At 53.6% G+C, this 25,134-nt stretch overlaps 9 protein-coding genes across 9 annotated transcripts; 3 read left to right on the top strand and 6 right to left on the bottom strand.

The window, feature by feature from the left end:
- Window positions 1–65: 65 nt before the first annotated feature.
- J4E84_002338 (uncharacterized protein) lies at window positions 66–2,669 on the bottom strand (the record flags this gene model as incomplete). The annotated part of the gene is made up of 3 exons (XM_049384963.1): window positions 66–254; window positions 310–2,380; window positions 2,620–2,669. 3 exons carry the CDS (start codon window positions 2,667–2,669, stop codon window positions 66–68), a joined length of 2,310 nt encoding a protein of 769 aa, XP_049246986.1.
- A 2,496-nt stretch (window positions 2,670–5,165) lies between these two features.
- On the bottom strand, window positions 5,166–6,155 carry J4E84_002337 (uncharacterized protein; the record flags this gene model as incomplete). Its single annotated transcript, XM_049384962.1, has 1 exon — window positions 5,166–6,155. One exon carries the CDS (start codon window positions 6,153–6,155, stop codon window positions 5,166–5,168), a length of 990 nt encoding a protein of 329 aa, XP_049246985.1.
- Window positions 6,156–6,755: 600 nt separating this feature from the next.
- Window positions 6,756–8,109, top strand: J4E84_002336 (uncharacterized protein; the record flags this gene model as incomplete). The annotated part of the gene is made up of 2 exons (XM_049384961.1): window positions 6,756–8,032; window positions 8,085–8,109. The coding sequence occupies 2 exons, from the start codon at window positions 6,756–6,758 to the stop codon at window positions 8,107–8,109; spliced, it is 1,302 nt and encodes a 433-aa protein (XP_049246984.1).
- A 689-nt stretch (window positions 8,110–8,798) lies between these two features.
- J4E84_002335 (uncharacterized protein) lies at window positions 8,799–9,709 on the bottom strand (the record flags this gene model as incomplete). The annotated part of the gene is made up of 2 exons (XM_049384960.1): window positions 8,799–9,100; window positions 9,184–9,709. The coding sequence occupies 2 exons, from the start codon at window positions 9,707–9,709 to the stop codon at window positions 8,799–8,801; spliced, it is 828 nt and encodes a 275-aa protein (XP_049246983.1).
- Window positions 9,710–10,636: 927 nt separating this feature from the next.
- On the top strand, window positions 10,637–11,887 carry J4E84_002334 (uncharacterized protein; the record flags this gene model as incomplete). The annotated part of the gene is made up of 1 exon (XM_049384959.1): window positions 10,637–11,887. The coding sequence occupies one exon, from the start codon at window positions 10,637–10,639 to the stop codon at window positions 11,885–11,887; it is 1,251 nt and encodes a 416-aa protein (XP_049246982.1).
- Window positions 11,888–12,189: 302 nt separating this feature from the next.
- J4E84_002333 (uncharacterized protein) lies at window positions 12,190–13,723 on the bottom strand (the record flags this gene model as incomplete). Its single annotated transcript, XM_049384958.1, has 4 exons — window positions 12,190–12,518; window positions 12,595–13,045; window positions 13,287–13,359; window positions 13,392–13,723. The coding sequence occupies 4 exons, from the start codon at window positions 13,721–13,723 to the stop codon at window positions 12,190–12,192; spliced, it is 1,185 nt and encodes a 394-aa protein (XP_049246981.1).
- Window positions 13,724–15,163: 1,440 nt separating this feature from the next.
- Window positions 15,164–17,501, bottom strand: J4E84_002332 (uncharacterized protein; the record flags this gene model as incomplete). Its single annotated transcript, XM_049384957.1, has 7 exons — window positions 15,164–15,444; window positions 15,497–15,708; window positions 15,836–16,463; window positions 16,512–16,683; window positions 16,751–16,922; window positions 16,980–17,330; window positions 17,452–17,501. 7 exons carry the CDS (start codon window positions 17,499–17,501, stop codon window positions 15,164–15,166), a joined length of 1,866 nt encoding a protein of 621 aa, XP_049246980.1.
- A 676-nt stretch (window positions 17,502–18,177) lies between these two features.
- On the bottom strand, window positions 18,178–19,631 carry HOG1 (MAPK protein hog1; the record flags this gene model as incomplete). Its single annotated transcript, XM_049384956.1, has 9 exons — window positions 18,178–18,244; window positions 18,293–18,476; window positions 18,524–18,602; window positions 18,651–19,007; window positions 19,057–19,156; window positions 19,205–19,248; window positions 19,298–19,427; window positions 19,478–19,525; window positions 19,576–19,631. The coding sequence occupies 9 exons, from the start codon at window positions 19,629–19,631 to the stop codon at window positions 18,178–18,180; spliced, it is 1,065 nt and encodes a 354-aa protein (XP_049246979.1).
- A 2,766-nt stretch (window positions 19,632–22,397) lies between these two features.
- On the top strand, window positions 22,398–23,710 carry GNA3 (G protein alpha subunit; the record flags this gene model as incomplete). Its single annotated transcript, XM_049384955.1, has 6 exons — window positions 22,398–22,521; window positions 22,574–22,919; window positions 22,964–23,092; window positions 23,145–23,274; window positions 23,324–23,562; window positions 23,611–23,710. 6 exons carry the CDS (start codon window positions 22,398–22,400, stop codon window positions 23,708–23,710), a joined length of 1,068 nt encoding a protein of 355 aa, XP_049246978.1.
- Window positions 23,711–25,134: the final 1,424 nt, after the last annotated feature.

The following is a 25,134-nucleotide window of genomic DNA, read 5'->3' as shown; positions in this document are numbered from 1 at the left end:
AAAACCGCATTACTCATTACTCAAGATATCCACCGGAAGCTACGTATCGGATCGGGACTAACCGGCTAGGCCAGGTAACCGAGCTCGTCTGCCTCCAGACGCTCCAGGTATTCCTTCTCGAGCAGGATGTCTATGCACTTCTTGATGTCGGGGACGCGGGGCATGAATCGGGTCTTGATCTGCTGGATGGTCTCTGAGACGAGCTGCTGGTGCTTCATCTTCTTGCGGGACTTCATGATACGCACGATGGCCGACTGTTGATATGTTAGCATGCTGTAACGTGCGGAGATAAGAGTGATGAATACATACCTGAATGAGTAGCTTGCGGTCCTCCTCAATCGTCTTGTGCGTATCCTCCGCCTCGGCCTTTTGCTCAGACTTGATACCAATGTTCAAGTTCATCTTCACCTTCTTGGTCTTGAAGCCGGTGTTGAGTTTGTAGGAGGTACCAGACTCAGGCTTTGCGCCCTCGGGTTGGGCGAGCAGAACCTTGGCCTTGATGAAGACACCCAAACTGGGATCAAGAGTCTCCTTGTTCAGCTTGGTGGACTCGGCAATGTCGTCGTAGGTGACGGTGTCACTGTCGTTGAACAGCAACATGATGGCCATCTGGTACGTCGAGACCTGGAATGTTGGTGAAGTCTTCAGGTTCGCGACCTTGCAGTAGTTGGCCTTGACCTCACCCTTGCACAGCTGCCATAACCAGGTAAGCTTACGACCTTGGTGCTTGTGGTTGTAGAAGCGAGAGAAGCGGTCGTAGGTCTGGACGATGAGTTGCGGTGGGGTAAACGGTGTGGTGGGTGGGTTTAGAGGCCAGAAACCGGTACCGAGAATGTGGTATGAGGCATCGACGTTGGTCTTCATGTCTGACTCGTCCAAGTTGTTTGACTGCCACTCCTTGAACGCGGTGTTGAGATCCTTGGAAATCTGCATATCCTGGAACATGCGTTGTAGCTTGTTGGTGTATTCGAAACCACAGGCCTCCTTCAGCTTCGAGATCATGCTGGTCTCGGCGTCGTCTGAGGCGGAAGTAGTCTGGACGAGACGCTTGGCCAACATACGCGAGTAGAACTTCTGGAACACGTCCTTGTCTTCGATGTACTTGAAGACAGTCATGATCTGTGTCAGGAGTTTCTCCATGTCGTCCTCTTCGCTCATCTTGGCGTTGGAGCGCTTCAGCAGAGTATCGGTGTACTTTGCGAGGAGCTCAGGCGACTTGTTGGAACCAGATTTGCAGATCTTGTTTCTATTGACGAACTCGCGGCAGGCGTTATCTAACGAGCGAACGAACTCTGACTCTCCGTTGAACGCCTTGTTGACGAGCGCCTGGTACTGGGTGTGGACCTCAAGAAGGGCCTCGACGTACACCTTTGGCTCCAGGCTGTCTCCATCTTGTGCGATCTTGTCAACTGCAGCCAACCCCGCCTTGCGGACGTGGTTCTCGAACCGAAGACGCAGAGGATCAAGACCCTCAGGAATGCGGGCAAGCAGTTTGTACATGCGGCCTAGGTCCTCCTCCTTGTCGTGGTCGAGAAGGATCTGGAACTCCTCGCGAAGCGCTTGCGAGTGGCTTGTGATGAGCGACTGTTCGCATGTCCGCATCAAAGGAGACATGATCTCGTTGAGCAGGTAAAGTGGGACGCGCTCCTTCTCCTCTTCCAGGCGGATCTCTGCCTTCTTCATGTATTCAACCACGCTGTTTTCTGCGAGAAACTGCTTGGACTCGTTGTCGTAGTATTGGGCGGTGGCCTCTAGGAAGGGCTTCTCGAAGTATTCCTTGTAGACATCCAGGGTGGACTTGGAGCTGTCGGCCTCGTCCAGACCCAGCGATACGAAAGAGTCGACGACCGACTTGATCTGCGACTGCTCGATAGTCTCGCCATTTCGCTGCTTCTCCACCAGCTTCAGGACCGAGCGCATGACGCTCTCTTGGCTGCCCGTGAACATGTCCTCCTTCCAGCGCACTAGATGCAGTGTGTAGATGTCGTAGATGTGCTTCTTTCCCTCGTCCATCTCACGCTTGACCCAATGACGGTTTAAGTACCGGAAGAGATGGTTGTTGTACTGGCCAGCTGTCGTGTAGCGGTTCCACTCCTTGATATAGAAGTGGAGGAGCGCCTCGTCGACATGTTGCCGCGAAGCCGCCTGGACTTCGGAGAGATGCGCCTTCAGGTATTCGATCAGGTGCTGGTAGAGGTCCTCTCCGAGGAGATGGGCACCTCCGCGGTTGTTGGCGGCGTGGAACGAGGAGCCGGCGACAGCTTTTTGGGCAGTACAGAAGTTGTGGATGGCGGTGTAGAGACCCATGTACGTCTTCATGTCGACACCTTCGCGCAGGTTGGTCATGATCTTGTCGACACCGGCTTCGAGGTACTTCCATCTGTGAGCTGTTAGCGGCTGGTCGAGCTCTACGTCATCTTCGGGTTGGGGTCGCTTTAGTATAGCTTGTCCTGTCATGGCTGTGTCCGCCTGCGCTCACCATAGCGGCGCAGCTTTCTCAAAAACCGAACGAGGCGAACACCAGATCGCCATTCGAGACGTCACTAAAACCCATCCAGAACTCCGCAGGTTGCAGCGCTAGACAGAAGAAGATGCTAGGAGTGATAGAGAATAACTTACGTGGCGTTGACATCGTCCTTGGCCGGGACGGGTGGCATACTGGAAGACATAGTGGGTTGTGTCGTCGCGTGCTCTTGGGCACTTTTCTGAGGCGACTTCTTGCGCGTGAGGAACTTTATTGTCGGAACCGCCGTGTCACAGACAAGCGGATTGTCAAGCAACACCGGAGAGCGCGCTTGTTTGGTGTCCTTTCACAAGGGTGGATGGTGATAAAGGCGGGTTCGGTGGAGGGCGCGGTGAAGTGGTGGGGAGTAATGGTAGCGGGCGGGGAGGGCTTAAGATGTACCGAGCTGTCGATTTCCGCGGGTTCTGGTATGCGCCGTCAAGTTAGGCGACACACGGGGGAGAGGGAGAAGAGAAAAGTGAAGGTGCCGGACGAGCGAGGCGGCGACGTTTAGAGTCACGTCGTTGTCGGTTCATACAGTTCAGGCAGCACCGAGCTTGGGTCTTGGCGTTTTACAAGGGTCCCGTTCACGCAGCCTTGCACTAGCCTCCACAGTGCTCATGGCGAAGGCAGCAGAATCCTTAACAGCGAACATTGCCAGCATTGTAATTCTTTCGCAAACCCTCTCTTGTTCGTGTTGGATAAGCGGATTATGTTGTTGGTCGTAGTAATGACGGTTCCACACCTAAGTGGCAATACTTGAGGACATCTCACGCTGCTGCAGTACCGCTCATTACTATATTCGTGTGGTCCCAGCTCATAAGGGACCTTACTATTATGGTGGAATGTTGATGCAGAGCAGGGCAACAAAACGCGGTCTAGTAACTCTATATAGTGATCTCAATGTAGGTGTATTTCCCAAACACCTTATATTCGCTGTGATGCAGCAGTAGGTGTATATAAGGGACCTTACAATGTGGCACTTTTACCTAGGAGGACCCTAAAAAGACCTTTTAGGTGGCCCCCCTAAAAGGTCTTTTTAGGGCAGGTCCTCACTTGATGTCATTTGCGCCTGCAGTACCGCTCATCCCCATCTTCGTGTGATTTGGACTCGCTGGAGATTTCGCAACATTACCTTTCTCGTTAGGAGGGATCCCAAAAGGTTTTTTGTCAGCTGCTTACTATGTTCGCGTGATTTAGATTTTGTAGACATCTCGCAACATTGCATTTCTTATTAGGAGGGATCCAAAAAAGACCTTTTAGGTTGGCTCCTCACTACCTAGGTACCTAGGTATTTTCCTGTGATTTGGTCTCATTGGAGATCATGCCATATTACATTTATCATTAGGAGCTATCCAAAAAGGCCTTTTAGGTTGGCTCCCCACGCGATACTATCTTCGCTTGTCCATGGTGAACTCTACACTACCTAGGTACTGGTGGCAAATAATAGTGATGGTCACTCTAGGAACTTCAGCTACGAACTTAGAACTTCCACTGCGGAGAGATAAGTGTCTGCTCAGAATAGAACACTGGATCCACAATGGCAAAATAATAGACGTTGCTCGCGAATTCATCCCGGCTTTTTGATCGATGACGTATTGGTAGGATCATCAGATACAATCTTATATCAGAAGTTGAGATAGCAGTCTTGCTCCTTACCAACGTATCCTACGTCAAAACAACTGAACTAAAAGATCTAGCAATTAATCTTGAAAACAACTCCCCAAAATGCCCTCTCTAAACCTAACCCCCCTCACCTCCCTCCGCCTGTCAACCCACTACATCCCCACCCACTCCCTAATCCCCAACACAACCCCCCACAACCACCCCCTCTACATCTACCACTCCGCCTTCCCTTCCTCCACCCCACCCTCAACCCTCGAATCCCACCTCCATGCCAACAACCTCACTCCCCAGTGGCGCTACACAATGTACACCACAACGCACTACCACAGCACCACCCACGAGATCCTCTGCATCTACTCCGGCCGCGCCACCCTCCTCTTCGGCGGCGAATTCAATCCAGGGCGGGTGGAAACAGAGGTGGAAGCTGGGGACGCGGTGGTTGTGCCGGCGGGGGTGGGGCATAGGTTGGTGGAGGATAAGGAGGGTGGGTTTATGATGGTGGGGAGTTATCCCGAGGGGTGTGGATGGGATATGTGTTATGGGAAGGAGGGGGAGGAGGGGATGGCGGAGAAGGTGAAGGGCGTGGGGTGGTTGGAGAGGGATCCGTTGTATGGGGAGGGAGGGCCTGTGACGTGGGGAAGGGAGAGACTGGAGAGGTTTTGTAGGGGGGAGAGGAGTGAGTTGTGAGCTGTGAGGCTGACGAAGGGGGACAGTGTGTGTTGTGAGGAGTTGGAAGTTGCTTGGACGATGACAAGTCGCTCCGTGAGCTCAGACTGGCGCATGATGATGTAGCCTGGAGGCCTTTGGTGTCTTGTCGGGAGATTTCTTGTGGCGGCTGATGTAACAGAAACCTCCCGGCTACCACTTCACCAGTCTGTCAACGAAGAGATTGATCTTATATCGTTATGTTCATAAAGCATCCAATCATACAGATGCCAACACTCTATGTGGTATAGTACATACATAGCCTCCAACGCCCATGCTGTTTATGAATCTTGAACCATGATATCGTACTTCGCTGGGACATGAAATGGGATCATGACTTGGCAGCTTGTTTCGCCTCCTTCTTGCCCTCTTCAGCGACATCTTCAGCTTTGTCGTGTATCTTCTCCAGGATCTCCTCAGGCAATGCGTCTTTTGCCCTTGTGCCGTTACCCCCAGCAGCCTTCTCTTGCTCCAGCTTCTCCTCCATCCTCTTCTCCTTCGACTTGATGGCGTTCTCGACCTGCTCGACAGCACGCTCAATCTCAACCTCCATGTCGGGTAGGTCGAATTGCTCGGCGATGAGCTTTCCGTTCCACCGTTGCAAGACCATGACGTCTTCAGTCTCGTTGTTGGTCTGCTGGTGCACGACATTGGCGACCTGCTGGGCTTGTTGTGGGGTCGGGTCGGGAGCAGCACGCGAGAGTGCGCGGGTTGGGTACATGAGTCCGGCTGTGTAGACTTGGTCGAGCGTGCCCGATGGCGCAGGGGTAGGGAGGTTGTGCTTGAGGAGGAATTCGAGGTGCTTGGATCCGCTGAAGGCTTTCCAGTGACTCCATGCCCGGTAGAGGACGTAGAAGAAAGGCAGGTTGGGAATGACGGGGACGAGCATAAAGGGCGCGGTGAAGGGCATGATGACGACGCTCCAGATGAGTTTCGTCCGGTGCATGTTCTGCCTCTCTTTTGCCAGCTTCTCCAGCAGCCCCGACACTCTCTCTTGCGGCAGGTACTTTCCAGGGAACAGGACCTCATATTTTGCCTTTCCGTCTACAATGTCCTGCCTCCGCTTCGCCGTGAGGGCGGGTATGGTCTTGAGCCCCCATTCCTCGTAGGGTATGCGCTTCAGGGCATGGTTGCCGTAGAAGGTGACTTTTTTCTTCCAGTCCCAGATGGCCTTTTCATCCTTTTCCCAGGCGACCCACGTCTCATTGGCCTTTATGGTGATCTTGTCATAGTAGGAGCGGTCCTTGGGGGCCTTTTCGTGCAGCTTCTCGCAGTAGATGAGGGAGCGACGCGTGGATATGGGCAGCAGGAAGAGACGCATCGTGGGGTCGTAGGATGAGGACCGTGGGGTCGCGGGGCAGAGGGTCTTGGTGGTTAGGTAAGCGCAATGGCTGCGCGTACTTAATCGCGATTTAACAAACTCTCGCGGCAGGTGTGCGAGACATGACGCAGGTCGAGTCGCGTAGAGACCAAGGCACCGAAATCGCTAGCTGGGTGTCGTGTCGTCGGAATTTGACGACGGGCTACTGCGGACCCATGACCTCACCCCAGGCTGTTTTCCTGGCTAAGCATGCTGCCAGCGCGCAATCCCTGTTTCCCTGATCGACGAACAAGCAATCTCCCCTACGACGCCAACACGCGCACGCACCCAACGCTCCACCACCCCCAGGCGCACCACCAAACTCTAACCATCTCGTCGTTCGCTGCTTCCTTGTCTTGTTTATCCGCACTGTTGCACTGCGCCCCGTCACTTCCTAAGCCGGACATGGTGTCGCTGCGACTCGTCTACTTTGCTCCCACGTAATCTCCCCCGGTGCTGATTCACTGTCAAGCCCTCAAAGCTTGCTGCGTGCAGGCAGGCGCGACACACCGGCTGGTGCTTGGTGGTGCGACGAGGAAGCCCCTCACATCTTCCCAGAGAATGACCAGCACGCCCATGGTTGAGCCCCGAAAGAGCGACCCGGGCCATGGTACCACCAGCAGCAGTAGCAATGGGCACCTCCGCCCCGACGCCGCCGCCCAGGGGAGCAGCCAGACCTCGCAGGCCTCGACGCTGAACTCGTCCCACTCCAACGGCCACCGCCTGCTGCCCTCGCCCATTCCGCCCCCGACCGCCTCGTCCCTCACCTCGACCCAGCGCCCCCAGTCGCGAGTCAGCGCCGTCTCCGGCAACTCCAAGGACAGTCACGACGGCCTGCCCCCCGTCCGCAAGAGCCACTCGCAGTCGATATCCAGCACTCCACGCACGCTGGCGTCCTCTAACCGGAGCATAACCGCGAGCGCGGAGAACAGGGAGAGGCAGCGCGCCGTCCGCTCACTACCGCCCTGGGTCCAGTCCGCCGATGACGAAGACGAGAATGTAGACGCCTCCTCGCTCCTCCTACCACGCACGCCCACCAACGTACGCCATGCCAACCACAACTTCTGCCCGACCCCCAAGTCCAGCGTGCCAGGCCGCAAGTTTGACCATGCTCGCGAGGGCGCCCCCGTGACCCTCTCGACGCCCGTCAGCGACAGCGCACCCAAGTGGAAGCAGTTCACCCAGGCCTCCAACCACGACCGCCCCATCTCCTCGCGCGGCCAGATCGTCGACGATGACTGGCTCAAGGAGAACATGCCCGATCTCGAGCAGAAGTGGGAGCCCATCGACAACGGCCTCGGCGACGAGCACATCAAGGGCTTCTGGCTCTTCACCTCGGAGAAGAGGAAGCGCCGCCTGATGCGCTTCCACAACACCATCATGAACCACCCTATGGTTCCCGCCTTGGTCCGCGCCATTGTCCTCGTCTTCTCCATCCTCGCCCTCTCCCTCGCCTGCTCCATCTACCGCCACTCGGACAACAACGGCTGCAGCAACAACTCGTCTACCTGGATGGCCATACTCGTCGACATCGTAGCCGTCTTATACACCATCTACATCACCTACGACGAATACACATCCAAGCCTCTCGGCCTACGCTCGCCCAATGCCAAAATGTCGCTGATCTTTCTCGATCTCGCCTTCATCGTCTTCGAGTCGGCGAACCTTAGTTTGGCTTTCCAGGCCCTGACGGACGACAAGTGGGCATGCGTTGAGTCGGACAGGACGAATGCTTGTCCGTATCGACAGAGCATCTGTGAGAGGCAGAAGGGCTTGACAGCGACTCTGTTGATTGCATTGCTTGCATGGATTGCCACTTTCTCCATCAGCACGCTGAGGTAAGTTTACTCGAGCAACGACATGCCTGCGTTCTTTACTAATCCACCACAGGTTGATCCACCGTGTAGCGAGGTAGTGCCTCAAACACCTCCATGCATTCTCCCACACTCCCTCGGCCCTTCCACCACGCCACCTATATCCCCACACTACATTCCGACCCTTCAGCTTGACTGATCCATCTTTTGCATAGTACCAAGGAGCACGACCACCTCTTACACATGTCGGCCTTGTCCCCCCGGCGGCGATACCCTATCCATTCGCACTCTCTCCGTTTTCCTAGTCGACTCCGTTCTCGCACCCCCTCCGTTAGGTCCTTTTACTCTTGAAAGCTATGCATAGCTGCGGCGTTTTTGGGTCTCCTTGTCCTTGCATTTTCCCTCAATCGACGATTTCCCCAAACCAGTTGTTTTGTCTCTTTTTTTCTATACACTTTGGGGCTTTCTTCGTGTGTCACTTTTACGTTGACTGGGTGTACATAGGGTGTTGTTTTTGAGGACTTGGGACGGCCTAGAGGCAATAGCATAGTACAGAGTGATTAGTATAATCCACAAAATCAATGAAACAGGTCAAACACTCAGTTGCAGAAGATATTCTGCTTGTGATGGAAGGCTGTATGTTCTCCACACGATTGTAGGCTCCTGGCTATCATGCTCTTCAGCCGGAATCTTACTTCATGACCATGCCAATCTAAGTAGAATGCACGAAATATCCAATTCCCAGTCCAGCAGACCCTTCCATCCGCCCATAACTCCATTCCATGGCACCTCACATACAGCTAAACCCTCCATCAACCGGCAGTCCAATACCCGTGACCCACGCCGCATCCTCACTAGCCAAGAACACCGCCGCCCTCGCAATATCCTGCGGCGTACCCAGTCCGCCAAACGGATGTCTCGTCTCGACCTCTTTCTTCGAATCTGCGGCTTCGGGTGTGAGTAGCGAAGAGATGAAGGCCGTAGCTGTGTAACCCGGACAAAGAGCGTTGACATGGATACGGTAGGGCGCGCAGTCAAGCGCAGCAGACTTTGTGAGACCCATTACCGCGTGTTTGGAGGCCGCGTAGCCCGCTAGTAGAATGTCAGCTTTCCGTCTACTCATAGCCTCAACATCGCATATTCAAAAAGAACGAAAATGGAACGAAAGAACCTACAGATCCCCGAAGTCCCCCTCAACCCATAAACACTACTCAAATTAATAATCCAGCCTCTATCCCCCCTCTCCCCCGGTTCCTGCCCCACCATCTGCCTACTCGCATACTTCGTGCCCAAGAAAACACCCTTGATATTAACATCGACCGTGCGCTCAAAAGCCGCTTCTTCGTATTCCCACACAGGCCGACTGCCATGCTCACCCGTCTCCACGCTAATCCCCGCGTTGTTAACCATAATGTCGATTCTGCCGTATTCTTTTACTGCGGTCTGGATCAGGGCTTGGATGTCGGTCGAGGAGGTGGTGTCGCATTTTACGAAGACGGCTTTTGCGCCGAGGGCGTGGGCGGCGGCGACGGTGGTGGTGCTGGGGGACGTGTCTGTGGCGTATTCTGAACGCGGCGTTTCGGTTATGTCGGAGCAGATTAGGGAGGCGCCTTCTGAGGCGAAGGCTAGGGCTGTGGCGCGGCCGATGCCGGAGGAGGAGCCGGTTATTACGGCGATTTTGTTGTGGAGGCGGGGTGGCATCGTGGAGAGTGTAGTGGTAGTTGTGTTTGAAGTTGGGGTGAAGTTGGTAGGTGACGATAGTTTTGGTTGTCTGTGTTTGCTGTGGGATAGACCGTTGTATTGTAGTAAGAGGAAGAGACCTGAAGTTGATAGGAAGAAGAAGAAGAAGAGAAAGAAAGATAGTGACAAGTCGAAGTGAAGTAGAAGTGATATAAAGTATGAGTACATGTACTAGACTGTCCAAGTGACTGTCAAGCGAACGGGCATATCTAGTGAGGGGTTACTCTATGCGGAGAAAGTACATCCTCGGTCCTGGAGTAAGATTAGGCAAACAGGTCTACTAGCAGAATCCTTCACTGGTGGATTTCCATGGAGTTTAATTGAAGCGAGGCACCTGGTTCTGCGTCGATCGTATTCCGGGGCGTAAAGTGACAACTCAATACATTTCGCGTCTAGGTCCCGTACAAGGTAGCGCGGAATGTGGCGTTTGCTATTGGGCTGACAGCTCCATGTAAAAAGTGGATTCTCGTCTGCCTGATGGACCCAGGAAGACGGCTCTTTGTACTATGCATGCGCGCATGCGCATGTATCCGTAAGTAGCAAATGGTATGAGGTTGGCTCTTCCGAGGTTTCGCCAGTACTGGTAGTTGCCGAGGTCCTAGACTGGGGTAGGCAAGCTGAATACGACTCAGGATAGGTCAGAGGACTAGATTAAGTGCTGTAAGGGATCATACTAGCGGGTTATATGGCATTGTAGAGCTGTCGGAAGCTGGCATGCAGCAATTGATGGTGGGGTCGTGGGATAATCCGGAAAGCGCGTTGCCCGACAGGGATCACCCGAGTAGCCTCACATGCACGTCATAATGTAGATTTGCTTCATGCGACGACACAGAGTATTCCAATTCTCTACACATTTTGATCCAGAAGTTCTTCTGTCATCGACACAAGATGTCAACACAATCCAACAAGGACGAGCCCTTCCCATGGCATCTCGGAGTCTACGACGCACACTGCCACCCCACAGACACCATGTCGAGCATCGAAACCATCCAAAACATGAAAGCGCGCGTCCTTACCGTAATGGCAACAAGAGCCGAAGACCAAGACCTCGTCTTAGCCACCGCAAACAAGCACAGCATCCGATCGGCCAACCCATCCCAATGGACAAAAGAAGAATGCATCGTCCCCTGCTTCGGCTGGCACCCCTGGTTCTCTTATCAAATGTACATCTCCGAGCCCGATTCCAAAGAAGAAGGAGAAGGACAAGACCAAGCCCCCCTAACCGGCCAAGCAAAAATCACGCACTACCAATCCGTCCTACAACCCCACCGCGCAGACCCCAGCCCAGAAGACCTCCAAACCTACGCCTCCCTCCCGGACCCAACACCCTTCTCCACCTTCCTCGCCCTCACGCGCCAACACCTCCTCCAACACCCCTTCGCGCTAATCGGCGAAATCGGACTCGACCGCTCCTTCCGCATCCCAGAGTCCTGGACCGGCAACCCCGATCTATGGGCGAAGCGCAACAGTAATCTCACGCCGGGTGGCCGCGAAGGAAGGCGGTTGACGCCATTTCGCTGTAGTCCTGCGCACCAGAAGATCGTTTTTAGGAAACAGCTTGATCTTGCGGCGGAGATGGGGAGGGCGGTTAGTGTGCATGGGGTGCAGGCTCATGGGTTGGTGTTGGAGGTGCTGGCTGAGACGTGGAAGGGGTGCGAGAGGCTGGTTTTGAGTAAGAGGGAGAGGAAGAAGAGGGGGAGGGATCATCCGGGGGCGGAGGCGGCGTTGGAGGCTGATGAGATGGGTGATGCCGATGGTGGCGCTGCTGCAAAAGACGACAGTCCTAAGCCGTACCCGCCGCGCATATGTCTGCATTCATATTCTGGTTCTCCGTCGAATTTTGCGCAGTACTTGCGGCCGGAGATTCCTTGTAAGATCTTTGCTTCGTTTAGTACGGCGATTAACCTGTCGGATGCGTTGGATGAGGAGGAAACACCGCAGGCTTTCCAGGATATCATTAAGATGGTGCCGGATGATATGTTGTTGGTGGAGAGTGACCTGCATACTGCGGGGGATGAGATGGATAGGAGGTTGGAAGATATCATACGTAGGATATGTGGAATCAAAGGATGGGGGTTGGAGGAGGGTGTCAAGAGGCTAGGGAGCAATTGGAAGGCCTTTGTTTTCGGTGAGGGCTGATGTGCTTCAATACATCCTTCAGTGTTGTATGTATTTCCATGAGGAGGCGGGGAGGTATTCAGTCAGATCTGCTGTTATGGCCATTGAGGGCACGAGATACTGAAGTACACCTGGCCTGTTCACCAGGGTTCTGTACAAACTCTGTCCATGTGATGTAGCCATTATAGATCACTCAAAATTCAGATATTTTGGGCAAATTTCATCATATTTTGCCATCGAGACCAGCTATTAGGTAGATCTAGCAGTCATATCCGTATCATCTCAACCCATTACACACCAGTATCATCCATGTCTATCTGAAATCAGACCAACTCCTTATGCATCTCGAAGACCTGAGCCTGAGTGCCAGACAGTGCCATGGCAGCGAACAGATCCTCCTCAAATCCCGCCTGAGGGCCAGCATCGTCCTCCTCCATCTCTTCACCGTACTCGTCTATCCACATCGTGACCCGCTTGTGTACCTCATCGTACTTCCAATCACCATAGTATATCTCGTTGACTGGAGTCCATGGATGGTACGACGACATCTTCGACAAAGCCTCCGGCCCGGCCCAACCAGGGATGTGCTCGCCGGGGTACAGCTTGCGAACCTGAATCGTCCTCAAGTTGGGAAGCTTGGCGAGTACAAGGCCTGCTCAGAATTTAGCTGTATTGTTCTTGCGTAGTCGGGGTACAATTTGCAGCATGTTAGATGGGAAGAGACTTACTGAGCATGGTGCGGTATGCGCCAGTGTGACAGAATGACTCGTTGATCCGGCTCCAGTGTTTGTGCTCATCATTGGCGAACTCCAAGATCTCTTCATCCTCATACAACTGGTCTTCGGTCGGCTCTGGCATGCCGGGGAACTTGAGAATGTGGAGATTTTCCCAAGAGTAGTTGTAGCCGAGCTCCGGGGTTGTCGGTCCCTCGCCAACCAAGGTGATTGTTCGAACCGTCCCAGGATACGCACCATCCAGCCCAAGCCCAACCAAGAACGCTGAAACGCTTGCAAACGTAGGAAAGATAACGATGTTCTCAGTAACAAAAATCTTCTTACCGTATGGGAATGCCACAGCCTCCTTCATGCGCTTGTTGACAAGACGCATCTCGTTGAGGTCCGTGACGCTGAGATGAATACCGATCTCGCCAAACACCTCAAAGGGGAGGCTCAAGACACCCTAAATTCGTGGTGAATTCATATTCATCGAATAAACGAGGGAGGGTACGAATGGATGAACAAGAAAAGAGAAATGAAGATGGTAGGAGAAGGAAAAGAAGATGAAGAAAGAACTGATGAACCTACTTCGGTAGCAGCGGCAGCATCAGCGGTATTGGCGGCCTTTTCATCATTGGAGGGGAGCGACATGGTAGCAAGCCAAGTGCAAGGGTTGATGCCGAGGTCTGTACATGTCAGCATACGTCGGGGGCATCTGAGATGTAAGAGATCTGACGATCAATGGACAATCCGTGCTTCTTGAGTTCCTCCCCGAAACTCGCAATGAAAGCTGAAGCTGTTAGCATAACCTGAAGACTGTTGAATGTGACTTGGACTTGCCTTTGAGCTGGCTAGCGAAGAGCGCTGCTACAGCCTCTTTGGCCTTCCTGGCGATGATGGCTTCGACTCTAGCGGCTTGCACAGCTCTGCCGGCTACTAGATCTGCGTCGTGCGCAACTCTAGCAGTATCGGTAGCGGCTTGTACGGCCAATACTAGGTTACCGAGCTCGGAAGCGAACGAATCAACGTCGGGAAGGGGAGCATCTGAGGCGCTGGGAAGCTGGACCGCCAACGTTACGTCGTTGTTCGCGGGGACAGATGGCGCACCGCCTCCGAACAAAGATGTTGTTGTGCTGGACATCGTGAGGCAAGGTATCTCAAGGTATGGGTAGGAGCAAGGAAGATGGAAGCTTTCAAAGACAAAGCTTTGGTCAAAGTCGACGAAGTGTCAACTCAAGAGTGGGGTGGGGTGAGGAGGTAGAGGTAGATGCGGGGAGCAAGCCTTTATATAGCAGAGATTTAAGCAGCTTAAGCTCGGGCCCAAGACGCGTCTCGCGTGCTCCAGGCAGCTTTGTTGACACTGGTGAACGTGAGAGACGTTTATCAAAACAAGAGACGCGTGGTGAGGAGCGGGAGCGCGGGCGGTGAACTGAGTGCGGAGGCCGAATCGGGGTTCACCGGGAGCGAGAGGACGGGTATGTTGGCAAGCGAGAACATCAAAATTGTCGCAGAACGTATCGGTAGCTGTTTACGTTTGGATGCGATGCCGGCGTTGCCCAAATACTCGGCGGCGTTGGCATGGTTTTGAAGGGAAGTGAGACGGTGAGCAGTATGACCGCTTGTGCCAATTGCGACACAACCGTGGCAGGAAAAGGTTGCATCGAGTACTGCACTTGCACTTGAGTGCATCGCGATCTTGCTTCGTAGCCGCCATGGCCTGGATGGTCGAAGTGGCCACCGAAGCCGGAGCAAGAACAAACGCACACACCGCATGTCCTCAATGAGCATCCTCAGTATGCAAGCCAGTGATACGGCGCACATGAGTAGACCGCTTGGACATGGACAGTCAAGTGGATTAGTCTACTTCGCCAGGCCTGGCCACATCCTGCTGGTATGGAACAATCTCCGCTCCGGAGCTTGCAAAGCACAACACTCGATGAAGAAAGACGGGAGAAAAGGAAGACGCAATGCAAGGTAACTAGGATGCGATACAAATGAAATGTGAAGAATGCACCTACCTTTACGGCCCGCCATACTGTGTCAAACTGCATGTTAGTCTTCAGTACAACTTCCGTGCTCGAAGGATCAATGGCATTATAAGTTCTTTTTCGAGTACGACGAGCATGGCCAAGCGACTGACGAGATAAGAACGAGGACTTGGCAATATTGGGATGGGCGATTACTATCGCAGCGACAGATTCGAAGTTGGAGGAGAAGGAAGAGTGGTGACAATCGGACGTCTGACGAGGCACGAGATGGCCAAGACGCTAATGACTAAACTGCCCTTCGGAACATTGCGCAGGCACGACATAGTACCAGTAGTGCCTCTTGTTATTATCAAGTGACATGCATTGGCTTTAGTCGTATAGGCAGAAGCAGATTCGCGGTAGTCCTTTCAAAGTAGAAGACGAGCGCAAGGTCCAAGGCCTAGTCCCTCGATCGAGGTACACACCAGAACAAGCGAGATACCATATATATTTACTTCGTTGAAACGAACGCTATAGATCGCCGCATCAAATTGCCGCTCTTATAACTGTGCGAACACTAGTATCCTCTATGCCTTGCCATAGTCGTTACTCTTTTATTCCTTCCCAACACCCTCCTTGTCTTTCTCCGCATCAAAGAACAAGCTTCTCCTCTTGACATCCGGCGGCGGCGGACTAGCCGGTATATCACCAACAACCGCCTCCTTGTCTCTCTTGAAGTCTTCTGCTCTCTTGAGATCACCCGGCGGAGGCGAAGACACGGGTGTCTTTGTCCCCCATCCTTTCCTCTTCTCGCTTGCCCATGTGCCCCAGCTGGAGAAGTATGCGCCCGCGCTGGCTTTTGCGTTCGTGAGGTCGGGGGCTTGAGGAGCTTTCCCTGTCCAATTATCAGCATTGGTGTTCCAGTAAAAGCGGCATGTCTGACTTACACTTCTTTGCATCATCGACGGGCCTCCCTTCTTTCTCAGCTTGCAGTCGTGCTTCTTCGGCCCTTTTCCTCTGTGCCTCGCGCATGGCTTCCATCTCCGCCCACAGGCGGTTGTATGCAGAGCTGACCTTTTGTTGACCCACAGCAAGCTGTTTACCCAAGACTTCCCTAGACTTTTCTAGTCGTTCGTCGAGATGCATTTCTGCTACCTGCCTAATCGCCAAGCGAGCATCAGCACACATACGCCAAGAGATACGGCTTGGAAGGTTGTGTTGGAGAACAGACTAAGTGAGTGCTTTAGTCGGGCTTGTGGGGATATGGAAAGAATGCGGGAACGTACTGTGCTAGTCGGCGTTGAACGTCTTCCATTGAGAGACCGCCAGAGCAGGGGTGTTTGGGATCAACGATGTCGAAAAGGTGAGAATCGGTAAACTTATTCCAGATGCGGAAGTTCTCAGTCTGCATCCAGGCGTGTACCCACTCATTTGAGAACTCGCTCGCTGGGTCTCCTTCTACTTCAGAAATCAAGTTCTCCTTGTGTGCGTTCTTTTCCATGTAAAGCTTGTACTTGACGGAGCTGAGCATTGCGAGCAGGTACTCTTCGAATTGCATGCGAATGAACTCCTCGCTGCCGGCGTATCCGTGATCCTTGGGCCGCGCTGGATCTGCCTCATCCCAGGTATCGTTGATCGTCTGTGTCAAGAAGTCCATCCATCTCCGGTCCGGCGTCGACAAGATCGATGCTTGTCGGAGTGCAGCTGAGGTGATGTTTACGGTGTGGTCATCGAGGTTGATGAGGATATCGCTGTATCGATCTCTTTGCTGAAGCAGCAGCGAGTTCGTAGAGCCGACGATGTAGGACTTGGTATCTTGGTCTGCAAGTATATCAAGCTGCTGAAGCGGTGTGTATGGTCCAAACAGCGAGCCTGTACCGAAGAGTTGGAGCGGGAGACCCATGTATGCCAACACTGAATCTTGTCAGTATATTGCTTCTATTGGTGAGAACATGCACTGACAGGAAGCGCGCTCCGATGTCTTTAATGAAGTGGGCATGACACACTTTTCCTCACACGAATTGAACTTAGGGTCAGCAGCATCTTGTAGGTGGCGAATAAGGCCGGGTATCAGTGAAATAAGAGCAAATTGCATCATGCATAATCGTTCGCAATGGGAGCCGAAGAAGAGGACCTGCATTTCGTCAGTAACCTTGTATGCTCGTGCCACACTATGTCGGCTTCAAGAGGTTGAAACATACCTTCGGTTGAAGTAGCGCGCATTTGAAAAGAACCAAAGTCTGCCATTTGAACTCGTGGATTAACTCGCGCAGAGAAATACCGAAGTAATGGTCCTGCTGCCCCTCCTGATTCTTAAGCAGTTGGGGTAGACTTTCCGTAAAGCGCTCCAATATCTCGATATCGGTGAAGTCTCTGAAGAATTGTGAGTTCCACGTCATCCTCGACTTGCACTATGAGAGCCTGACGTACTTCTGATTGAACCACAGCTGGGTGACAACGCCCAGCTGCGCTTTTATGGCCCCAAAGTGCTGTGGGCTATCGCTGATGACAACGACAGCCTTTTGCACCGTACTCCTTGTAACTTCAGCCGGCCGATCGATAAGCTTGCTTGCGTCGAGCTGTCGCGTACACGATATTCCGAAGAGTGAGGTAGCGGGTGAGGTCGGGGTCTGAGCGCGGCGGAGCGTAAAGTAAGAGTAGTCTTCGGCAGAGGCATGCGCGCCATCGCTCAGGGCCATGAAGGGCAGCAGCGACCAGTCGTTGTCTACTGCTGGGTCGGTTCCCTCTTCTGCCCCGAGCCATGTTTCCACTTCTGGGCCTCTGCGTTGAATAGTCAGCGATTCATTCGCATCAGATAGCCACAAAGGTATCGTAAGTTGCCCAGTATCCTTCCTCCGTCTCTTTCTGTACTCACACCTCTACTGGTAAAGGAGAAGCTTACCGCGCATGGTGGAAGTCCACGACGCAGACAAGTGGGTTGAGAGTCGCCATTGTCGTGCGATAGAAGTGCTATCGCATAGCATTCAGTTTAAATACAAACAAATGTTGTAGGGCCATAGGGGCCAGGCTCGCGTCCTCGAGTCGTTGCGGACGCGCTCAGAGCGGTGACGAAACAGCGGTCCCTCAATCAGCCTTATGGCGCTAGTGGAAAGCCTCGGCGATCTCCACCCGTTCCCGGGTTTGGGAGTACGCCCGAGATCCTCCGCCACGGATACCAGAGAAGATCTGGAGGACTTTCTGATCTCCCCTTTACATCATGCAGTCTTTATCTTGAGTACCTGCGATGCCAGGCCCGTTAGCGACGAATGCTGTCATCGCATTGAAATACAATATAATCAGACATGTTCATGAGTCAAAGTGAAGAATAACGTATGTTTGATAATATGATTTCACATTCCTACCTAGGTCGACCATAGCCTTCAATTCCTCCATAACATTCCTTTCGTGTACCAGCCATGGCGATCCAAATGACAAAGACAAGCCCATGCCCCATCTACCGCGCACCTTCATGTCACATAGGTCCAACAGACGAGACCTTGGGAATCATTGGGAACAGCAACTCCGCCTGCGCCAGGCAGATGATACGTCGAGCCTCGGCAACTGCATACTTTGTTGTCGTGGAGACTGAAAATTGTTGTAGCTCGAGATTGGTAGACATTATGTGTATTTAGCTGCCGTTGTTCTCCTCCTGTGCCGCCGCATCTACGTTGTGGTAGTCCAGGATTTCAGAGTACCTGTGTTGTGTTAGCTCCGTTTACGTGATGCACTGGGAGTACACGTACATCATGATTTTCCAGGTGTCGACGGGTAGATCTGCGTCGTTGAACGACCAGTCGAACTTCTCCTCCGCGACTGGCTCATCAGTCGGGTCGTGGTATGGAGCGAGGTATGGGTGGGCAAGGGCCTGCTCCGCTCGCACACGCTTCTTCGGGTCAAAGACCAACATGTTCTCTAGGAGATCGACGGCTAGATAATGTCAGTCCACGCTCTCTTCATTGAAGCTGCAAACTGACCTTGAGGCTCGGCGTTCTTGAACTTGTTGGAGAGGGGTTGTCGTTCGCGCTTGGGAAGTGACTGGACGAATCGCAGTGTCTGCGGAAATCAGCAAAGTTGCTTCCAAGGTTTTGTGCATCTACTTACGTTTTCACTGCAAATGGTCTGGATCACATCGTCTGGGGGAGTACCCAGAAGCTCGGTGATGATGGAGAACTGGTTCACGTGGTCCTTGCCGGGGAAGAGCGGCTTGCCCTCGAGCATCTCAGCGAAGATGCAGCCCGCACTCCAGATATCAACCTCGACGTCGTACTTTTGCCATGTGAGCATGATCTCAGGCGCTCGGTAGTATCGGGTAGAGACGTAACCCGTCATCTGAGGGTCCTGTATACGGGCGAGACCGAAGTCGCAAATCTTGAGATCGCAGTTCTCGTTGACGAGGATGTTGCTGGGCTTCAAGTCGCGGTGCACGACACCAGCGGAGTGGACGTATTTCAGACCACGCTTTTCAGGTCAGCGCATTTTCTTGCATGGTTGGAATTTTGCCACCCACCAAAATCTGGTACAGGAAGTATTGGATGAACTGCTTCTCCAGCGGTCTGGAGGTGAGCAGGCGGTGGAGATCGGTTCCGAGGAGCTCGGTGACGAAGTAGCTGGGCGGATTAGTGCTTGCTCGGGTTGGCGGTGATGTGACTGCCTACATATCCTCGAGGGGAGAGATGAAGATGTCGCTCAGGCTGATGATCTGGAGAGTGTTAGAGTTTTCGCTGGGGACTGGCTGCTGCATTGCCCACATTCTCGTGTCGAAGATGCTTCAGAAGCTTCAGCTCGCGGTATGTCCGCTTCGACAGGACCGGAGTGCTGAAGGGCTTCATGATCTTCTTGATGGCCACCGCCTGGCTAGTAAGCTGGTCCTTGGCTGAGCTGCGCCGGAGTCAACAATCAATTCGAGTCTGGTGGTGTGGAGGTCGTACCAGACGAGACCAAAGGCGCCCATGCCCACGGGCTGCAGGTCGGTGTACCTGGTCGGTGTCAGTTGTGCCAGAAAACGCAATGTGGGGTATATCCGCACCTGCTGGTAATCTCGAAAGTGGTGCCAAAAATCTGGGCGCGTACGAATTCCGCCATGGTGAAGGAAGGTGATTATGATGATGCGACAGGCGCAAGGACGGGTCTGTGTCGAAAATTGGGGTGGTGGTGGTGGAAGAGGGCGAGTAGGAAGCCGTGGGGTAGTCGCGAATGCGTCGGGGCTCTAGTTACACGTTGACGCTGCTAGATCAGGGCAGGTTCTATTGGGCTCGGTGGCTGGGTCCGGCAACGAAGGGCTTGCGCGACAACGGCTCCGAGGAATCCTTTTCGAAGGCTTCAGAGTTTGCACCAGGAATGTCGCGAGCGTCGACGGCTGGGACACGTTGGGGTTGCTGATTGCCGCTTGGAGACCAATGTTGACAGTAAGCGGGTCGGCGGAGAGGATTGAGGCACCGACGGGATGACCTCAGACTATGTGCAACACAAGGATGAGGCTCGAGGGCGTGGCGAGGATGCAGATCAGTGCGGAAAGGAAGAGGTGAAGGTAAGAAGACAACGAGGGGCAGGCACCAAATGCGATAGAGGGACACATGCACATGGCCCGCGCACAAGTGTCGCTCACACAGGTTTCGGCTTCTTCTGGTGACGTCACGATGGATTTTCGAGTTTTCCATTGCAGCCTGTGCTTCACACCTAGCGCAGGCCTTTACCGGGTTCTACTGGACACGCTGAAGATTGCAATGCGCCATCACCACGACGTCTGCTGTCTCGTCCATGTACCCCACTACCGCCTCGAAGCTCTTTCCGTATTCACTCCCCTTCACCCCTCCTTTCACGTGGGAGGTGGCCCGTGCACTACGCTGGCTGCCCTGAACGGTGACATGCAGCTGTCTTACCTGCTCGTTCTGACACGGTACGGGCAGACACCATGTCTGGGCAGCTAGACCTTCCCTGGGTGTAGAACCTGCGCCGGGTCTCCCTGCTGATATCATATCTACCCATTACTGATCAGATCATGAGGAAGGTAGGCCATAATGAGAGACACGGCTTTGTTGAACAACGCGCGGGCTGCACTATCTATGGTATACGTCGCGTGCACGTCAACACGTTGATACGCGGATGTCTTGATACGTCGATGCCGTGATGCCGCGGTGCCGTGGATGCAGGCCAGAACACAAACGTCTTTGAACTTTTCACTATCCACGGCGGTACCTGGCTCAAGGGCCGATTGCCAGCCCTCGTGGCATCCCTGATGTGGCATTGCGTAATGCTTCGTTTGCGGCTCGCGCCGACCGTGTGTGAATGGTATGCTGCGGCTATCACGGAACAGGGTCACTACCACACGAAACGTGCAAGCGATTGCTGACATGTGGCCCTGGTGAATCTGTCTGTTTGACGTTCCCGAACAGACACAATGATAATGCACGACATCAAAACATGTCCCAGGTCCATTGTCCGCAAAGGTGGGAGCTGGTCAGCTTTCAGCTAGCGTCCTTCACAGCTAGCCAGTGACCAGTAACCAGAACCAGTGTGTGGCAGGAGGCTCGCATTCAACTTCAGTCAGGGCCATTTGATAAAAGTACCCGGCTTAAATTAGAAGCCTTTACATTGGGGGGACCAGCCCCACGGACATGTCTAACTTGAAAACGCCGTTGCATGTCATTCAGGTGGAGTTGGCGCTGGCTGGGCGACGAGGTAAACTCTATCGTGGAGGCGTTCCAGATTGAGACCCCCCAAGATTGGGGGCTGAGCTGATCGGGGCGGTGGGTCGATTGGACGGGGGAGACATCGTGAAGCCAACAGAGGTGTAGCACCGCAGAGTGCAGACTGCAGGTACTGTATATAGACGTTTGGAGGCACAGCTGCAGTGCGTAGTGCAGGGGCCGTTGTATCAAGGGGCCGCCGTGAGGGCAGTGTTGGAAAGCCGCGGGTCGTAAGCCGAGCTCTTGAAGCACACGGCCAATCTGCCAATGATAGAGGCACGTCGGATCTGGCAGCCACGCTCCATGGCACGACGGCGTACCTAGGTAGCACACGGCCTCGAGCGTTGTTAGGGCACCAACACCTCCATTGCCTTGCATCGCAGCGCAGCGCATCCCCACTGCCAGCATCCGCCAGCACTATTGCATTCTGCCTCGCTTCAGCGCGTCCTGTTCCGCTGCTTGGCTCGTGCCATTTACCCTGATCGCTGCCCTAGCATCCACGATTGGATGAGGCTTAGCAGCATCGCGCCTGCTGCCATCATCGCCTTCACATCCATCACCCATCCGTGATTCACGCTCTGCGCTGCGAGAATAAGGGCCAACGCATCTGCATCACGCCTCTTGCCACGCGCACCTCCCGCAATCAATACCCCCAGACCCTCCGTCGGCGCCGGGCGACGTTGTTGTTGGTTGCACCTTCTCCAGATCCCGCGCCTTCCTCATCAACTTACTGGGGAAGGCACCTCCGCACGAGCCACTGGCAGCCCTGGAGTCTCCGATCTAGCTCACCAAGACGACCCTACCAACCATACAACACCACCACCACCGTCGCATTCCAAACCCCAGCCCGTCCTCGCGCGCCAGCCCGACCCCGCTCCCATTGTTGCCGCCGTCCACGCTGGCGACGACGCTGCCGCGCCCGCTCACCTCGCGAGGCCCCCTTTGACGGAGCTGCGTGTCGGATTAAGCCGACCAAGCGTCACCACAGCTCCAGCAACGCGCCAGCCGTCACGCCGCCATCCGGACCAGAGCCTCGCTCGCATCACCGCACACATTCCACACCGACGGTTCTGCGACGCGCTGAGCCTCGTGCTCCATCATTATCCCGCGCCCGACTCCCCCCCAACGCCCGCGGCCGCGAGCCGCACCACACGCCGGCATTATGGGCATCTGCATGAGCACCAACAACGACGATGTCGAGCAGAAGAAGCGCAGCCAGGCCATTGACCGCAAGCTCGAGGAGGACTCGCGACGGTTACGGCGGGAATGCAAGATCCTGCTGTTGGGTGAGTAGCTCCAGCCTGTCTGCGTGCCAACGCCATCATTAACACCCTACAGGCTCCGGAGAGAGCGGAAAGTCGACCATCGTCAAGCAGATGAAGATCATACATCAGAACGGCTACACGCAGGAAGAGCTCGCCATGTACCGCCTCACCATATACAAAAACGTCATCGACTGCGCAAAAGCCCTCATTGGCGCCATGCGACAATTCGACGTTAGCCCCGAGAAGCCAGGCAACGCCCAACTCTGCGACTACCTGCTCGACTACACAGTCGACCCCGACCCTGAGAAGCCCCTCGATGTACGGGTGGGCCAGGCCATCACATCTATGTGGAGCGACCCATGCGTCGGCAAAGTCCTGGAGCACTCGAGCGAGTTCTACCTCATGGACTCTGCGCCATAGTATGTTTGCGCATCATCTCCCCGTTTTTTACTAACGTTTGCAGCTTCTTCGATGAAGTAGAACGGATATCCGACCCCAATTATGTACCCATCGAGTCCGACGTCCTACGAGCGCGTACCAAGACCACCGGTATATACGAAACACGATTTACGATGGGCCAGCTCAGCATACAGTATGTGCGCCCCTTCAAACCGTGCTGTGGTTGTCAGGCTAACATGAAACAGCATGTTCGACGTAGGGGGCCAACGGAGCGAGCGCAAGAAATGGATACACTGTTTCGAAAACGTCACATCAATCATCTTCTGCGTGGCATTGAGCGAATACGATCAAGTCCTGTTAGAAGAAAGCTCACAGGTATGTCATTACGTCGAGCTCCTTGACTCCCACTGACTCGTGCCTGCAGAACCGAATGATGGAGAGCTTAGTGCTCTTCGACTCGGTAGTCAATAGCCGGTGGTTCATGAGAACCAGTATTATCCTGTTCCTCAACAAGGTCGATCTGTTCAAAGCGAAGCTTGCGCGATCTCCACTTGGCAATTACTTTCCAGATTACTCTGGTGGGAATGATGTCAATCGCGCCGCCAAGTACCTGTTGTGGAGGTTCAACCAGGTCAACCGAGCACACTTGAACCTGTACCCTCAGTAAGAAGCTTCCCCTCACGAGCCCCTCACGCATGCTGACCTTATTAGCCTAACACAAGCCACCGATACATCCAACATCCGGCTCGTCTTTGCCGCTGTCAAGGAAACAATACTGCAGAACGCGCTAAAAGACTCCGGCATACTATGATCGCCTACGCAGCACCGACCCCAACTCTTGACGGCCACGCATACGAACTATGAGTGCTCCGACATGCTCAGCTTCCTCCTTCCGCCATACCCATACATTTACATAATACACGAGCCCTTTACGATCATTACTCCCGATCGTGCCATTCATGATGCACATCCTCGGTCACGAAACGGGAACTTTGGGAGATATCATTGCCTCTAGCTATCATACAAAGAGCGCAGCATTGGTGTTTTTGGCGTTTAAAGATTCCCTGGGACCTGCTCCTTCCTTCTTGTCTTGGATAATGGGCCTGTTTTCATCGGAACATAACTTCTCTCTGCGGGGTCGGATTTCTTCGATTGCTGAACCTTGGTTGCCCTTTTACCTCCCCCGAAATCTCGCTGTTCTTTTTCCCTTTTTCCCAATATGTCACTATGGACTGAGAGAGATAAGCCGGAGGAGACAGAGGCCAGAGAGGAAAAAAAGTTGAATGCGCACCCCCATTCCGAATTCCCCTCCCCAATCAGTAACGGGGTTTCGCCCGCGAGGAGAGAGGACTTGTATGCTATATAGTCTCTCTTTTACGATATGCCTTTTATTTGTGTCTTATTCGATCACATCTTTTTTTACTTTTCTCTCTGTCTCTCGCGTCATGGTCAAATAACGGAGGAGGAACTCTCGACAGTTTTATCGACTCATAACTACGACGGCCCTTGTGCGACGGTACGGTTTCTTCATGGCTCCCCCTGATATAGCGTTCGCGCAGATATAATGTACGCCACCATTTTTCGAATACCAATACAGATGATATTGAAGTGCATATAACTAGTATGATCCACGGTAGTTTCGTAGTCTCGTGAATTGGTTCAAGTAGCAATGCACGCGCTCAGCACTCAAGCACTTGTTGCCAACGCCAACTCCCATCTTCCACGTCTAACACAACAAATCCCAGTCATAGAAAAGGCACCCGGATACCGAACTCAGATTTCGCAAACGTTGATTGGTGGCTTTATCCTCCCTTCCTTCCTTTCGCGCAACAAAAACCAACCAACCTTACACCCTGTTCGTCAAATCCGCATCATCACAAATTTTGTAATCAATATAACCCGAAATAGTCGCGCCGCAACGTGCCGAAAACCGCGCGGCCCACTCTCTTTGTTTCGTGCGCATTTGCGCAAAAGTGTGATGAAGTGAAGTAAGCTTCCAAGGTTCACAAAGAAATGCTAATCGGTGTGTGAGAGATTTTGGTAGGTGGGATCGTTGCGCAACGGTGGGAAGTTTAGACTGGGGTGTGAGTCGGCGGTTTGGTTGGGGAAGAGATGGGGAAACTTGGAAGGGTGTTCGGGATCATGTGATCATTTGGCGGTGCTGGGAAGATGTTTGGCGCGGTATTTCGTTTGTTGCGATTGCAATGTTTGACCGAGAGAACTTGATGCACCTTT

This window comes from Alternaria hordeiaustralica, assembly GCF_023758085.1.
Source record: "Alternaria hordeiaustralica strain BMP 2776 chromosome Unknown scaffold_3, whole genome shotgun sequence".
Classification (NCBI taxonomy): Eukaryota; Fungi; Ascomycota; class Dothideomycetes; order Pleosporales; family Pleosporaceae; genus Alternaria; species Alternaria hordeiaustralica.
Note: the sequence above shows the minus strand (reverse complement) of the source record. Positions and strands in the feature narration are given on the sequence as shown.